The sequence below is a fragment of the Pan paniscus genome, chromosome 6, assembly GCF_029289425.2.
Source record: "Pan paniscus chromosome 6, NHGRI_mPanPan1-v2.0_pri, whole genome shotgun sequence".
Taxonomy (NCBI): Eukaryota; Metazoa; Chordata; class Mammalia; order Primates; family Hominidae; genus Pan; species Pan paniscus.
This window is the reverse complement of record NC_073255.2, coordinates 172,016,468-172,033,069: the sequence shown is the minus strand read 5'-3', so window position 1 is coordinate 172,033,069 and position 16,602 is coordinate 172,016,468. Positions and strand designations below refer to the sequence as shown.

Sequence of the window (16,602 nt, the reverse complement as noted above, 5' to 3'; positions counted from 1 at the left end):
TGCATAGGAACTTGGTGTATAATCTTCCTGAATTTAAAAAATGTACACACATACATACCTAATTTTTTTTTCACAAGAAACCAGGACTATAGCGTACATACACTGCTATGAAATTTGCCTATCCTAGCAGTGCATCTTGGTTATCTTGCTGTGTAGCCAATTCGTCTTACTAATGAAAGCAGAGATTTGGGGGAGTTAGCGCTCTCTGAGGACACGCGTGGTTGTGGCTTCACGCAGGTCACTCTGCTCTTAGGGCTCCAGCTTCCTCCGTGTAGGAGGAGGGCAGGGGACCGGGAGCTCTGCGATGTAACGCCAACCAACAGGGCGCCGCACCCCCTGCCCGCCTCGGGACTACCTGGGATGTTCTTAAGATCCAGTCTTGTTTGACGTGGGTGGCAGCCGCCACTTTCAGTAATTCAGACAAAGCCGCCGCCGGCGCCGCCAGGACCTCCCCTCGCCACTCCTCGGGAGGGGTAAGGGTGACCCGAGCGGCCAGGCGGGCTGGGGCTGGCTCAGGGGCGGGGCCTCGGGCGGGGAGCCGGCCGAGGGGCGGGGCCTCAGGCTGGGCGCCCGGTGCGTGCGGGCTGGTAGGCCTGTCGCGGCGTGACGTGCTCGGCGCCCGCGTCCGGCCCCGCCCCATTTCTCCCAGGCCCCTCCCCTCCGTCCCTCACCGCACCACCCCTAAAGACGCTAGCGCTGCGATGGCGGAGGCCGTGGAGCGCACTGACGAGCTGGTCCGGGAGTACCTGCTCTTCCGCGGGTTCACGCACACACTGCGGCAGCTGGACGCCGAGATCAAGGCGGACAAGGAGAAGGGGTTCCGGGTGAGAGGCCGGCGGGAGCGGCGCGGGCACAGGCAGCCCGAGGGAGCCGGGGAGCGGGCTTCCCCCCAGCACTGCCTCCGGGGCGGGAGCGGCGCTGTCACTCGCGCCGGGGCGCTGGAGACCTCAGCGCGTCCGACCCCAGCTTGACGGATGAGGAACTGAGACCCTCAGACGGACAGGACCTGCCTGAAGCCGCCCCCCGAGTCAGGAGCATCGCCGAGGCTGGAGCCCCGATGCCCCGGCTCCTGGTCTAGGGTTCTGTCTCCACTCCAGCCTCCTTGGCCAGGATGGCGATGAGGTTTTAGGAGGCGAGGTTAGGTAGATGGTTGCGTTTTGGCAACAGATATTCGTGTTGGCTTCCAGTGGCAGTGGAAGCAAAGAAGTCTGCAGTCCAAAACGTTAGCTGCGTTCAAGTATCTGCGGTGTTTGTTTAAAATGGCCTCGTCAGGGACTCATCGGCAATTTTGCTTCTGCAGTTGTGGAAGACCTCATGGCACATTAGAGAAACCCAAACTTCCCCTGCTCTAAAATGATTTTCCATTGCGAGGTTCTTGGAATGTATATGTGTGTGATTTGTATGTTTGTGTGTACTGACTTCAATGAGAGGCAGTGAGCTAACAGCAAGAGCACTGGAGGGGAGTTAGGAGATCTGGTTTCCTGCCTGGCCAAAGTTAGTGGCTACTTAGTGGCAAAAGCAAATCATTTCACCCCTCTGGGCTTCAGTGGCCTGATCTATAAACTAGGGGCGTTGGATTGGTATTGATATCCAAACCCTTTTCCAGATTCTGTACTCTGCTGTAATTGCTCCTCACAAGAAGGTGACTTCCTTGGCTGACACTCTGAGCAGCTACCACGGCTTCGTGGAACTTTGATGACTTGAAGGAGTCAGTCCATGCACCTCCTCATGATCCTTGGGATCTGGGAATTGTGGAGATTGTCTCATACGCTCTTCTTCACCCCACCCCCTTTTTTAAAAATGTGAGGTAACTGAAACTACAGTTAAGCAACACTGCCATTTTTTTTTTCTTTTTTGACAGAGAGTCTCACTCTGTCGCTTAGGCTGGAGTGCAGTGGCACGATCTCAGCTCACTGCAACCTCTGCCTCCTGGGTTCAAGCGATTCTCCTGCCTCAGCCTCCCGAGTAGCTGGGATTACAGGCGCGTGCCACCACGTCCAGCTAATTTTTGTATTTTTAGTAGAGTCGGGGTTTCACCATGTTGGCAAGGCTGGTCTCGAACTCCTGACCTCAGGTGATCCATCCGCCTCGGCCTCCCAAAATGCTGGGATTACAGGCGTGAGCCACGGTGCCTGGCCTGATGACACTGCCAAATTGATCAAGTAAGTCAGAGGCAGATCCAAGATCTGGAGCCAGATCTCTTAGGTTCTGGGCCAGAGCCCTTTTACACCTGAAATTTCCGTGCTTGCTAGAGGGTCAAACCACTTCTCTAACATCAGAAAATTACTGAAAAACTGTTGCATTAGTATGTTTTGAAAATTTTATAGATTGCTAACTTACAAATTTTTTTTTACACCCAGAAGCCATGACAAGAGGAAAAAGCTTTATTCCATGGAGGGGAGAATTCCCTTCTGTCCCTTACCACCTTCTCCATCCATGTTTCTCGCCAGGTGGATAAGATTGTGGACCAGCTGCAGCAGTTAATGCAGGTGTATGACTTGGCTGCCCTTCGGGATTATTGGAGCTACTTGGAACGTCGGCTCTTCAGCCGCTTGGAGGATATATACAGACCCACAATCCACAAGCTGAAAACCAGCCTGTTTCGATTTTATCTTGTCTACACAATCCAGGTGCCTGTAGATTCAGGGGTTCTGCTTCCCTTGGTGGAAGGAGCTCTTTGATCCCAAAATAGATTTTCTTCCAGTTCCTAGGGAGGACTCTGTATGTGACTATGGGAAAGAGTGCAGCAGTTACAGTGCAATTATTTTTGACTGTTTTTCTTCTTTTTTTTCCTTGTCGTCATCTGTAGATCATCTGACTTGTCTTCCCCATTCCTATTTCCTTTTTTATGTTAAGCATGTAAGCTTAAAACAAAGGTGGTATTTTAAAGAATATAAGTAGCTGGGTTAAAGTTTGAGTAATAAAGATGATAGCTGACCCGGAGGAATGAGTCACTTAGTTATTTGAACATCAGCTAGGGATTAATTTTTAGGATGGGATTTATCATTAGAACTTCAGCTTAAACCAGCTTTGAAATGACAAGTTCCTTGAGAAAAGAGTGATGATTTCCTTTATATTATGGAATTTTATTTTGCCACTTACCTGGCAGGCTGATAGTCAAAGGTTGTCTGCTGTGCAATGATGAAGAGTCTTACCTCTGGATTTCTGTCTCTCCTCCCTCCTTGCTACCTCCTTGTGTCTTGGCAGACAAACAGAAATGACAAGGCTCAGGAGTTCTTTGCAAAGCAGGCCACGGAACTCCAGAACCAGGCTGAGTGGAAGGATTGGTTTGTCCTGCCCTTCCTGCCATCCCCGGACACCAACCCCACCTTTGCTACCTACTTTTCTCGACAGTGGGCTGACACCTTCATTGTGTCCCTGCACAACTTCCTGAGCGTCCTGTTTCAGTGCATGCATATCCTTTCAGTTGCCTGGGGCTGAAGGCCCAGCCTGAGGCACCCAGACCTCAGGATCAGTAGCCCGCTGCTCTCCATACAGGCATTTCTTCTACAAAAATGCCCAGGGACCATTTTTATGGGTCACATGAGGGGGCTGGACAAATTGTGGTTGTTTTTGTCAGTAAGCCAGGGAATCATAAATCTTAGTTCTGACACTGTGCTGCTGAAGTATTAGCTGACATGTGTGGGCAGTGACAGTGGCAGCAGTGGGGTGCTAGTACTGGCTTTGTCAGCAGGCACTGGGGTTGGAAGGCAGCTGCTGCTTGGAGAAACCGGGCAGCCTTGAGAGTACCCTCTCTGTGCATGAAACGTGTTCCCGGGGATATACCTTTGCTGGGATTAGGTACAGATGAGAAGACTTCTTGGGTTGGAACTTCTGTCTGTGTTAGTGTTTGGGTTATTGTCTCTAATAGTAACTTCAGTGTTCCTCAAGTTGCCAGAGAATACAGTAGCTTTAAGAATATATATGCGGGTATTTGAGAGGGGGAATGAATGAGAATGCAGGTAAATAATTTACAGCCTACCAAGTGTACAAGCCAGAGCTCCCAAGGCCATCATTCATGCTCCCTAGGCTGGAAATTTAGAGGAGGAGGAGGGAGTCTGGCTTGAATGGGGCTGGCTGGTGAGGCACTGATAAACTTGGGTGTTTAGAGGCCCACCCATGGGCAGGCGTTTTGGCCTCTGGGAGGAACACTTTCTGGTGGAGGTGGGAAGGGCACCTTTCCTGCCTTCACCCTTTCTGCGCCCCAGATGAGTGTGAATTCCACCCTTGCCAGAACTGCCTTGTTTCTTCCCCGTTGCTCCCTCTCTTCATCCTGAGGGCTCTCCAGTTAACTTTGTGGGCCCTCCAGTGAAATCGAAACTGTCACTCAAGATCTTTTCAGTGCTTCTCAGACTAGCTTACACACATATGGGCTCTAGTCCCCTCTCCAGTTCTGAGGCCCTGTCTGCTCTGTGCTCCTCCTAACTGAAGCTGCCTGAGGCAGTGGAGAAGGACCAGTATCCCAAGCTATAGACTGTCGTTGTTCTTGGGGTGGCCACGCAATCTGCAGAAAGCTTTCTCTTCTCAGTCCAAACCTTTGCGAGGGAGAGGCTCAATCTGGGGAGGCGAAGCCAACTGACTGGTCTTTTCTGCCTCATTGGCTGTATTACTGCAGAGCCACTGGCCTCCAGGGCTGCTTTTAGCTGAATGTAGTGACCTCACTAAAGCTCAGACTGGCTGTGAAGTCCACTGGATGCTAGCTCTTTGCTTCTGGTATTTGAGAGAAAATGCTTAGGTTTGGATTTATGTCCCCTCTGTGGGCTGGCCAGGCAGATGGTCATGCGTCTGTGAATCTGTCCGAATGAAATGAGGCCAGACCTAGAGAAAGTCTTGGAGACAAGACTATAGGGAGCGACTATTTCATTAAGCCCGCAAGAGCCCACAGCACCGCTCCTATACTCTGTTCTCTGTGTCCCTGTGTCTCATGTGTTTTACTGGTGTGTCAAGGGTTTGGGAAGGACTTTTAAACATTTCAGGGGCTGGCTTATTCTTTAACTTCAGGCACCAGTCCCTGTGATCCTGAACTTTGATGCAGAGTGTCAGAGGACTAACCAGGTTCAAGAAGAAAATGAAGTTCTGCGTCAGAAGGTTTGTTCTGAACAGGCTTGCTCCTGAGGAAGTACTTCTGCTTTTTGTGTGTGAAATTAGGTAGTGGCAGTGGAACACTATATTAATCAGCTTTCCACTGCCACTACCTAATTTCTCAGATGGAAATGAGTCACCAGAAAGTCAGTATTGGGGATTTGGAGAGTAACAGTCTCTGAAAACCAAAGGCGAGATTCATATTTTAAGTCAGATATATAGCATGAACAATATAGTAACAGTAATTAACTTTTAAGGAGAAAAAGATTATATGCATCCATGCCACCTTATAACTAACCTGTTTTCATGTGTCTGTTTTGTCTTTCCACGTATAGCTATATATGTGTATATATATATATATATATATATACACATATATATGTAAACTATATGTATATGTATATATATAAACTATATATACACACACACATATATATATAGTTTATAACCCAGATATAATTTAGTTGTTCCTACTCAGCTATATGCTTCTCTAGTTTGATAAAACTATAGAGCCAGGGGACCCACATTTGCCTGTACATGTTGCCTGAGGAACATTTCTCTTTCCTGAAATTAAGATCTCCTTAGGTGATATTGTTAGGAAAAGGAAGATTATAGGCTGTTTAGGTTATGGGGTTTAAGATTCTTGGGTTTTGGGGTGTGTGTATATGTAATTTTCTTCAGGCAAAAGGTTAAAAACGCTGTAGTTCATTAAAAGTTTTTTTTTTTTTTTTCCATTCCAGAGTCAGGCTTTGAGAGTTCTAAAGCCTGATTTTGTAGATTCTAAAAAGCAAAACAGGTTGGGTGGAGCTATTTTTCTCAGTGAATCTAGGAGGAAGCAAGTCAAATGATTAAAAAGAAAATGGGTTTTGGATTTCTAATGGTTTTTGGTTTTCTCACCTCATTGTTGTCCATTGACAGCAGTCACTTTTCCCAGTCTGCAGTGAGCAGAGTGAGATGGGCCCCTTGACGCTGAGGCGAGTGGCACTCAGACCAGTGGGCTTGGATGCGATGTGTCTAGAAATCTTCCTCCGCAGAGGGAAGGTTAGGTGAGATCATTGGCTAACTCAGTCCCACCCCTGTATAGCTTTTTGCATTGCAAGCTGAAATCCACCGACTGAAGAAAGAGGAGCAACAGCCAGAAGAGGAAGAGGCCTTGGTCCAACACAAATTGCCTCCTTATGTCTCCAACATGGACCGCCTGGGGGACTCGGAACTGTGAGTGTGTGTGATGGCCCTTTCCTTTTCTTTGCCCTCTGTGCTCTCAGCCCCACAGTTCCCTCTGATCTTGCCTTGCCTGCAGTCCTCTGTGCCTGCTGAAGGAGAATTGCGGAAGAGCCTCCTGGCACACACTGTTCTTGCTTGAGAGCTTTATTTTTATTTTTAGAGATGGAGTCTCGCTCTGTCGCCCAGGCTAGAGCTCAATCTTGGCTCAAAGCAACCTCTGCCTCCTGGGTTCAAGAGACTCTCCTGCCTCAGCCTCCCAAGTAGCTGGGATTACAAGTGCATGCCACCATGCCTGGCTAATTTTTTTTTGTATTTTTAGTAGAGATGCGATTTCATCGTATTGGCCAGGCTAGTCTCAACTCCTGACCTCAAGTGATCCACCTGCCTTGGCCTCTCAAAGTGCTGGGATTACAGGCGTGAGCCACCGTGTCCAGCCTTGCTTCAGAGCTTTATGAGTAAGGTCCCCATGGCCTCAGAAGTCCTCTAGGAGTTCTGAGCCTCCGAGCCTGTGGCTCTGCCTAGAGGTGGGGAACTGCACAGCTCTGCCAGCTCTACATCCAGATATGTGTAGTCAGGATAAATAAAAACGCAACCACTGTGGTAAAGTCTTGGGAAGGTTTTGTGCATTGGAAGGAGCATCTCATGTATGGAAAGATTGGTAACCACAGGTTGGATGCATTCCTCAGTAGAAGCATGCACCTCTCTGACGGTTTAAAGAGGAAGGCAGATTAGAGAGAGGTATTTGACCTTCAGAAACAGCCAGTTAAAGCAGAAGCCCCAGCTGGTGATAATAATAGTAGTGGTTGAAGAAACAGAGGTACACACAGGTGAGGAAGACAGTGATTGGTGAGTCACGATGCAAACCCAGGCAGCCGGATTCCAGACCTCCACATAGCCAAGTATTGCACCAGATGAAATAGCTCTAGTGGTGGAGCCAGTTCTTTCTGATGGAAATAAAATGCGAGCCAAATACGTAATTTAATTTTTTTAGTAGCTATGTTAAAAAAAAAAACAAGAGGAAGTTAATTTTAATGATATATTTTACTTGGCCTAGTATATTCAAAACATCATTTCAATATGTAATGGATATAAACAAAATGTTAATGAGCTATTTTATTCTTTTCATGCCAAGTCTTTGAATTCCAGTGTCAATTTTACATCTCTAGCACATCTTGATTTGGACTAACCACATTTCATTTGCTCAGTAGCACACGTGACCAGTGGCTATTGGACAAGACAGCTCTGAGTTTACTGTGACCCTCAAAGAAGAGCCGCAGACTTCACCCTTGTAACAGATAAGCTGCTGGCTCCCTTTGTGCAAAAAAATGATACCAAGGATAATACCACCTTAAAGCCCAGGCTCTTGGACCTGACCCAGGCCTGGTCACTTAATGTCATCCATAGCCCGGGAGGTCTATGTTCTTGGTTTTTCCACATCCTCTTTCAGCCCTCTGACCCTGTGGTGTGTTTGCTGACCAGTGCCATGGTGTGCAGCCAAAGGAATGCCTCCCTCTCCCAGTCACCTCGTGTGGGCTTCCTGTCCTCGCTGCTGCCTCAGAGTAAGAAGAGCCCCTCAAGGTTGTCGCCTGCTCAGGGCCCTCCTCAAGCTCAGAGCTCGGCCAAGAAAGAGTCCTTCGGTGGTCAGGTAAGCACAAGTCCTGCCTCTCTAACTCTGGCCAAGAAGGCCCTGACAGCTCCCTGTGCTTCCAGACCTCCTGGTCAAGTGTAGACTTGTTTGCCCTCCTTTTAGGACTGATTTCTTGGGCATGTTGATGAGATTCTAAATTGAAATCTCATTCCCTTTCTTCCCCCTTTCCTGCCTTTCCTCTCAGAAAGTGATGGTTGTGCAGGATGAGAATCTAGATTAGACTGTAGCAGACGATTTGAAAGGAGAAGGAGGAAAATCCACCGAATGCATTCTGGCTCCCCGCTTCATCTTCACCTCTGGCTAGACTGCAGGCACTGTGGTGTTTGATTGCTGGGTAGATCTTGTGCACTGATCAAGGCAGTGCCAGACCTCACACCCAGGTCTCCTGACCCAAGGGGCTGCCTTCCCTTGCCTGCACTCCTGTGCCAGTTCTCTGAAGTCTGTGATGCTTTCTGGTTGAAGTAGTAGATAGCTGATGACAGGAAGTAGGCTTTGAAGAGTCTCCCCTCTTTTCTCATAAATTTCCTATGAACTCATAAGGGCTTATGACTGTTTTGGTGGCTCAATTGTGAGTTCAGGCAATTAGAATTTTGAATTTTTGGTGATATAAAAATAGTGTTTGGCTAAAGACTAAATCAAGAATTACCTCTGAATCCATGCATTTTGCCTACAAGTTGGTATTTGCTGATTCTGCAAAGGATTTTCACTATTTCTCACTTTTATGGAAGACTGCAAGCGGATCTTTTTTTGATGTCAGCTTATATCCAAAACAGCCAAGGGTCCCACTGACTAGTTTAACTAGCAGACATTGTCAGAATTCATTGCTTTCAGAAATGCCTGCAGACTGTTTATTGCTTGCCTAGGGACACTTTGAGTGTATTATTAGTTACAGATAAAATAAATAGTCATAGTCTGTGGCTTCTTCTCCTACCAGCCTCGGTGTGAGACCAGTTGCAAGTGGCACAGCAGTTTGGGGATGGTCGCTGTACCCAGGGAGGTAGGGGTCTGCCTCAGGCTGCCACTGGAATACAGCACTTGGGCTGAGTATTGTTGAACTGAAACACTGAGCAGGACACTGGATCAGAAAGAGCATGGGCTTTTGGGCCAGGCACCTTAACTTTCAGCTCTGGCTCCTCGTTTGTCATTGGTGCTTAGGTTGCGTAAACCCACCCCAGTTTGCTCGGGATGATAATAATAGTATTTACTCCCCAGGGAAGGATGAATTGAGCTGCTAGAAGAAGAGTGCTTGACAGAGGGTCAGCACTCAGTAAATGTTGGTAGTAGAAGTTGTATTCCTGCAGGCCCTGGCCCACGTGGGTACCTGAGTTAGTTCTGAGACCTAAAGTGCCGTTAATGCAAAAAAACTGTAATTTAGCAGCCATGAGGGTTCAGGTAGTTAAAACTCAAACATGGTTACTCCTATGAATATTTTTCTGAAATTCAAATCTTAAAGTTAGAATTCCAGTTCTGTGGAGTGTGGCCGAGTAAGTTGTACTGCTTGCTTTCTGGATCTCTCACTGTGCAACATTTTATAAGTTTAATAGGTGATGTGTGGAATGTTGAGTCCTTTGAAATGAGCTTGAAATTATGGAATTCAATTTCATTAACTTGAAAGAAAACATAGAGACAGCTTCTGTGGGAGTAAGCTGTGGCCCTACTCTATGTGGTTAGGAACTGTGTGTCACATGGTGAGGTTGAAATGAGATTGGAAATTATTTGTGCAGTTTACAGCTAAGCAATGGGGATAAGAATGTGTGATTTGCAGTAAAACATGCCTTACCTTTCCTCTAAAATATAATGGAACAAAGTTTGGGTCACTGTGTGGTATGTTAACAGAGCAGTTTGTAGTTCCTCAGTGAAGACGAAAGATATCTCTAATCTAAAAAACCCAATAGTCAGGTCACTTGTTTTTTATTAATGGTAGATGATTTAGATTCAGCATTAATGTTTCACTTCTAAAAATAACTAGTAGATTTGAGGTTCAAGAAATTCACAGAATTTTAGAGGGAAGCTTGAAGGTCGTCTGGCCTACCTCCTGCTGAGTATAGGAGTACAGTGTCTGGATTGATTGCCTCCTAAGATGCAGAGCTCATTGCTTGTCAAAGCGGGAACATATGCATGTTAGAAAGCTATTAGAAGAAACTTCTTTATGACTTTTCCTCACAGATCTTAGCTTAGCCCTCTGGAGCTACATAGAATAATAAGGCTTACTGTGTAGAATGACTCTTCCTACCTTTTCCATGCTAAGCACTCTTGTTCACCCTCCCTCCAACCCCCACCTCAACTGTTTGTCCCTATGGCATGATTTCCCCTCACATCCTGGGCCCCCTGCTTTGGGGGACATTCTAATGTTTCAATCCCGCTATTAACGCCCAAATTTGAGTGTACAATTCCAGATGGTCTCTCAAAGATACTAAATGCAGGGCATGGAAAGATCACTTCCTGCCATTTTCATAATGTACTGCTTTAAACTCAGTATACAATGGCATTGGTTTTTAAATAAGCCACATTGCTTTGTAAGTGCATATTAAGCATGTCGTCTTTTTTCCTTGCTGCTACCACACCAGAGCCCTTCTTTCTTTTTTACTGTTAAAGAATAAGCACACACAAAAAATAGGCTGTATTTTATTGTTAAATTAGCAATATGTAAAAATGATTAGACTTTCCTATCTTAAATATAATTTATAGAAAGCATTATAAATTTTGCTCACATCAGCACTTTGCCTCCTTGTAATTGGTTGCTGTACCTGTTGTCATTATTACTGAAACATTCATATCATTATTCCTGTAAAATAGATGGCAAAACAGATGCAAAATAGATTGCTTTTGTATTGAAAGCCTGGCAGATACTCTCCAGGCTTTCAATATGAGTCTGGAGGCAATTTTTTTTTTTTTTTTTTTTTTTTAGTGGAAATAACTGCGAAACCACACTTCCCAAGCCCTTCTAGGATCTCTAATTACAATAGCCGGGAGGGCACATCCATAGCAGGCTTGCCTGGACTGCTGCTTGGCTCACACAGCCTGTAGTTTGTACTCCATCCTTCCCGCCAGCAAGAATTCTGCTCCTTTCACACCCACTTGGTGAGCCATGGAAATTACCTCATTATAGAGATAACTTTTAATCGGCTGTAATGTAAGGCACCAAAGCATCCACAAACTTCTGTGCTTGTGACTCTTATTAGTGTCAAATTACCTCCCAGTTACTGAGAAGTAAGTGGTCACAACCACTGCCCTGAAGGTTTTCCCCAAGGATCTTGGCAGTAAGGAGAAAGCCTGTCTTTCATTCTGGGATTTCTGTGTTATGAGGGCGTGTTTTCTGGGTAGCTTTGTTTAGCTTCAGGTGAGACCAAATTACTGGAAGTTGTTTGCTGCTCCATTTGGATGGCTGCCATCCTGGTAAGCTCTGTGAGGCTCTGGAATCCCTCATGACCTACTCATTCCACCGGAAATTAATGGGTATCAACTTATGTCTGTCTCCAGATTGAGAAGGTCAAATGATAAGACAGAGGTTACCGTGTCTCTCCTGAACTGTAGCAGTCAGGTAGATTATGATAGAATATACTTTAGACTATTGGGATATTCTGTTATTTGAAGCCAGCAGTTAAAGACTATTATGAGGGTTGCACTTAAAATGAAATAAAACTTTCAATGAACAGTTATTTCATCTGTCCATCAGTCCATCCATTTGTTATTTAGCCAGTCATGAATGAGTGCCCAGCTTACGCGAGGCGTGGTGCTGGGTGCTAAGGTTACAAAGATGTGTAAGGTAGGGTCACAGTAGAAGAAGCTTCCAGAAGGGTGCGAGCTTCTCTGTGTGCAAGTGTCATTGTCTAGAGAGTACACAGTTCTGCCGACATCTTTCACTCTCTCCAGCTCTTTACCCATACACAAGTGCTTGGCCAGAGTTTTATGGATTTGTTTGAAGGTAATTACTTACATAGCATTGTGACTTTACCCCTTTTTCCTTTGTTTTTATTTTTTAGCTTTTTATTTCTAAAAAATTAACAGTTGCCAGTAAGCATTCACTTGTTATGTACATTTGTGGCTAGACACAAATTGGCCTTCACCTACTTATTAAAAAGTTTTGTGGACAACCGCATTCACCAGCTTTTAATATATTATTATCTTTTGTTATTCAGTGATTAACATAGATTTAAGGAGAAAGGAGAACCTATCCTCTTCTTTAAAGCAAAATCTGATAGGTCATTCTTAGGTCCATCACTGTCTTGGCGTAAACTGCCCTATCATTGTAAAGGCAGTTCTTCTTCTCTGTACCAGATGCCTTCCTTGCTATCTTGACTTGTGAGGGAAGTATTACCTTTGTACTTCTCAGTGTTTTATTGTTTGCTCCTGCTGGGGAAGTGTTACAAGTGGCTTTCAAATAAGCCAGAGGAATTCGAAGCCTCCTCCTTCCATCAATATTCACCAATTGAATTGAGCACTCTTTACTGTTGCTGAAAAAGGAAAAGACACCATTATCCAGTGGAGGGGCTGAATAAGGCAGGAAGGGGCCCATAAAGTGCCTGTCTCCCTCTGTAACAGTTCCCACCTTTGCTTCCAAGGCAGAATCCCCCTGTGACCCATGTAGAGCACGGCATACATGTAGCAGCACAAAATGTGGAAGCGGCACCTCCTGGACTGTGATGTGGCTGCTCAGTGTTTGCATTTTCAGTGATTTCTTCTTACGGGGGTTTCAGAGCCTTGTCTTGAAACAGGACATGACACAACTGCCTACCACCTCCCCAGATCTTAGCCTTGACAGCCAACTCCAACAGGCCACCTCCCCACTCCATCTCTCTGAAACTCTGAGGAGTGGACATTACCTCTCCGTGGCTTTTGTCCTCCCAGGACCCATACACAATTGTTATTGACACAATTCTGATACTTGGAATTAAATGTGTTTGTGGCTGATTGAGACAGGTTTACCATCCTTTCTTTGTTCACGGAAGTACTTGAAGTTTATAAACAGGCCAAAAATAGTAAATACCCTGCAGGTTAGTCATGGTTTGGTTCCAGGTAAGCTAATAGTCCTTTAAAATTTTCTTTTAACTGTTCACATGGCTGCAGGATTCCAAGGAATCCATGTTAATCATTTTAAATTGTTTACTGTTGACATAAAAAATAACAAGTAGAAGAACTGGAAAGCAGCAGGTAGACTTTGGTTGAGTTTCTTCTCTTCACTTAGGGCTTGTGTAGAAATGGTTTCTTGAGAAGATTGGTCTCAAACCTGAGTAGCTGTTTGCATTCATATCTCTTTGCTAAGAGTGTAAAAAATGAGGGTGAGGGTGTTTGGCCATCACAATTTGTGGGTAAAAAGCTGGAAAAAGAGAGCCCTGCCCAGCAATCTGGAAAGATGTGGGGGTGGCAGCTCCTTTTAAGAGTTTCTAGATTAAGAATGGAGACTTCTTCTCTCTATACAGGTGGGGTGGGGATGATCAAATTCATCCCCTCTTGCTATAACTTAGCTGACCCTATCACTGTTGTTATGAAAAGGAGCCAGAAAATACCAGTTTATTTCCTGTCCGATTTATCTTTCTTAACATTCCTTGGGTTTTCAACAATTTCTGTTAAAAATTTCTGGTTTTCTAGTAATCATTTTCAAACACCTCAGTATTTGTTAATATTAGCTGGTTTAGTCCACACTTGGCCCAAAACAAGAGAGGGTACTGTGTTCCCTTTCCTTTTCCCTCCAGAGGTGATTGCTTGTTGCATAAATAATTTTTAGATTGCCCAAACATATTGTTGCTTGTAAATGTGTATAACACCAAGCGTAGGCCCCGGCCTGCCTTAGTCAGCACTTAGTAAGTGCTGGCTCCTTCCCCTCAACTAGACTAAATTGTTCCGATTAGATCAAGATGACATCTTCCTCCAGATGAGAGATACCGCAGGATGAGGATTGCAGGTGACCTGTCCTTTTAACAGGTAGAGGACAGGAAGGAGGAGGTCATAGCAGGGGCTGACTATGACCTCACCTACATAGCTGAGCCAACACCATTTTAACCACCTGCCCCCGACCCACCACGCCCCCCCGCCCAGGGCTGACCACTCCTGGCATGCTTATCATGGCCTGGGCAGATGGGAAGAGACTTCACAGCCAGCTTCTTTTCCTCTAGGGCACCAAGGGAAAGGACCCGACGTCCGGAGCCAAGGATGGGAAGAGCCTCCTCAGCGGGCTGGCCACTGGGGAGTCCAGTTGGTCACAGCACCGGCAGCGGCGCCTGCAGGACCATGGCAAGGAGAGGAAGGAGCTTTTCTCCACAACCACTTCCCAGGTATGGGGTTGTCCTGAACACCCCTGGGGACACTCATGCAGCTACTGAGGAGCACTGTGGGGGGCCTTCTCTTCTCTCTCTTCTGAGTTCTGCGGCTGTGCAGAGTGTGCTTTTGCTTAATTGGTTTCAATGGCTTGTATTTTGGTTATTTGGGTTCATCATTTGCCTGGCTCTTCTGTGGTCCATTTCTCCCATGCAGCATTTCCCTAAGTAGGGGCCAGAAAATGCAGGCCTCTAGAAGTGCTCTCAGAAGATGACTTCTGTGATTAAGCTGGCTTGGGAACCTTTGCATACTCATCCTTCCCTTAGGTTAATTGTGCTAAGCAGCCTGTGGTGGGCTCCTGGAGACCTGGTTCCCTCGGTTTCACCCAGTCACCCAGACTTGCTTGGTCACAGGATTCCTTTCTCCTGTGCTGCCTGAGGCCCAGCTGCCTGTATTGCTGCACTGAGGGCCATGTGCCCACACAGTGGGAGGCTGTGGCCCAGGCCCTTCTATACTGAGCCCTGGGCTCTGGGGACTCCCCTCACTGGCCAGTGTGGGCCACAGCCTGCTCTTTGTGGCATTACAGCTGCTTCTGTTTCTGCCAGATACTCCCGACTGATGTCAAAGTCTAAGGTATTTACTGGTTCTCTTGCCCAAGTCACTGTCTTCACCATTTATCTCATAATTGGGGCTATTTGCCTGTTTTAAAGGTATTTCCTCATTAACAGCCTGGTACTGTGGTGACAACAGACCCCTAAGGCTCAGATCATAAGTTCTGGCATTTCAGGATTCAAGATGCACTTGGGGGCCACCCAGAGCCCCATAATGTCTGAAGTTCCTCTGTTATTTTTTTTTATTGTTGAACTCCTCCTCCTGCCTCTCTGAGGAAGCACTTGCAGGAGCATCCGGACCCCAGGGCTGGTAGAGAGTGCCCTGGCCGATGCCCCCAGCCTGGATTGTGTCTAGGTGAGCACCAGATGGTAGCCAACACCTGCTGTCCCAGGGACGTAGAGATGGGGCAGCCTTGGACCCCCAGTGGCCCTTGGGTCTCTGTCTTTCTTCCTGGCCAGTTGTGTCTGTTTCTTAGTTTCTCAGTGCCCACCTCCCAGGAGGGCTGGTGGGCCTAGGGGTGCACTGGAAAGGGGCCGGGCTTACCTCTTACCCACCCAGCTTCACATCCAATTTCTCCCCCTTGCCAGCCATATGACTTTGGGCAAGGGATTTGGCTTCTCTTTCAGTCTTTTAGTTTCCACAGCTGTAAAATGGGGAAGATAATAGCATCTCATTGTTTGAGGAGGACTAAATGAGAGAAATCTGTAAAATACTCAGCGCGGTGTGTGGCCTGCACCACGCATCCTCCGCCTGGCCTGTTGTCAAGGCAGATGTGTGTCCTGGGTCCCATCAGCTATGTCACAGAGAGGCCACAGCCCCCTCTCCTTCAGCAGGGCCTGTGTGGAGCAAAGTCTCCAGGAAGGGGCTGTCAGGAGGGCAGGCCCTGCACTCTCCCGGGGTGAGCAGAGCACTACCCTCGCAGGTCAGAGCTCTCCTCTCCACTCTGTAATTACCGAGAACCCCGCAAAATGCTGCAGCCTAGGCCTAGACCCCCTGCGGTGTACGCCCTGGTGTGGGGGACCCTTTCCTGGCTGACTTGTCCCCACTCTGCTTGTGACAGTGTGCAGAGAAGAAACCAGAAGCCAGTGGCCCAGAGGCTGAGCCCTGCCCAGAGCTCCACACGGAGCCAATGGAGCCACTGACTCGGGCATCCTCGGCAGGCCCTGAGGGTGGAGGAGTCCGCCCCGAGCAGCCCTTTATTGTGCTGGGACAGGAGGAGTACGGGGAACACCACTCATCCATCATGCACTGCAGGTGGGTTGGGCCTGGGGCCAAGGAAACCCTGGGAAGCTCAGATTTTCAGGCAGTACCCGTGGAGGTGTGGCCAGCAGGAGATGGCGGAGAATGGGGGCTTGGACGAGGGCCACAGTCATGGCAGTAGAGTCATGGGAGTCGGTTGGAGCTGCCAGTGGACTGGTCAGCCTGTCTGCCCTTTTTTTTTTTTTTTCCTTTTTGAGACAGAGTCTTGCTCTGTCACCTAGGCTGGAGTGCAATGGCACGATCTTGGCTCACTGCAACCTTGCCCTCCCAGGCTCAAGCGATTCTCGTGCCTCAGCCTCCCAAGTAGCTGGAATTACAGATGCCTGCCACCTCACCCATCTAATTTTTATATTTGTAGTAGAGACGGGGTTTCACCATGTTGGCCAGACTGGTCTTGAACTCCTGGCTTCAAGTGATCTGCCCATCTCAGCCTCCCACAGTGCTGGGATTACAGGTGTAAGCCACCGCACCGGGCCTTTCTGCCCTTTCTAATTGTGTTTCTCTCAGTTTTAGGAACAAGT

At 47.2% G+C, this 16,602-nt stretch overlaps 1 protein-coding gene across 6 annotated transcripts in view; it reads left to right on the top strand.

Moving 5' to 3' along the window:
• Nucleotides 1-642: 642 nt before the first annotated feature.
• The window catches only part of WDR91 (WD repeat domain 91), a 45,802-nt gene continuing 29,842 nt past the window's right edge, over nt 643-16,602 (top strand). For 3 of the 6 annotated variants that reach the window (XM_063606111.1, XM_008966000.5, XM_063606110.1), the window contains exons 1-8: nt 643-824; nt 2,451-2,630; nt 3,208-3,415; nt 5,006-5,088; nt 6,167-6,297; nt 7,786-7,951; nt 14,068-14,226; nt 15,882-16,075. In XM_063606111.1, the coding sequence (XP_063462181.1) occupies nt 702-824; nt 2,451-2,630; nt 3,208-3,415; nt 5,006-5,088; nt 6,167-6,297; nt 7,786-7,951; nt 14,068-14,226; nt 15,882-16,075 (1,244 nt within the window). In that variant the 5' untranslated portion in view covers nt 643-701. The remainder of the gene's footprint in view (nt 825-2,450; nt 2,631-3,207; nt 3,416-5,005; nt 5,089-6,166; nt 6,298-7,785; nt 7,952-14,067; nt 14,227-15,881; nt 16,076-16,602) is intronic. The other 3 variants (XM_008966001.5, XM_008966002.5, XM_003813440.7) reach the window with 3 other exon arrangements.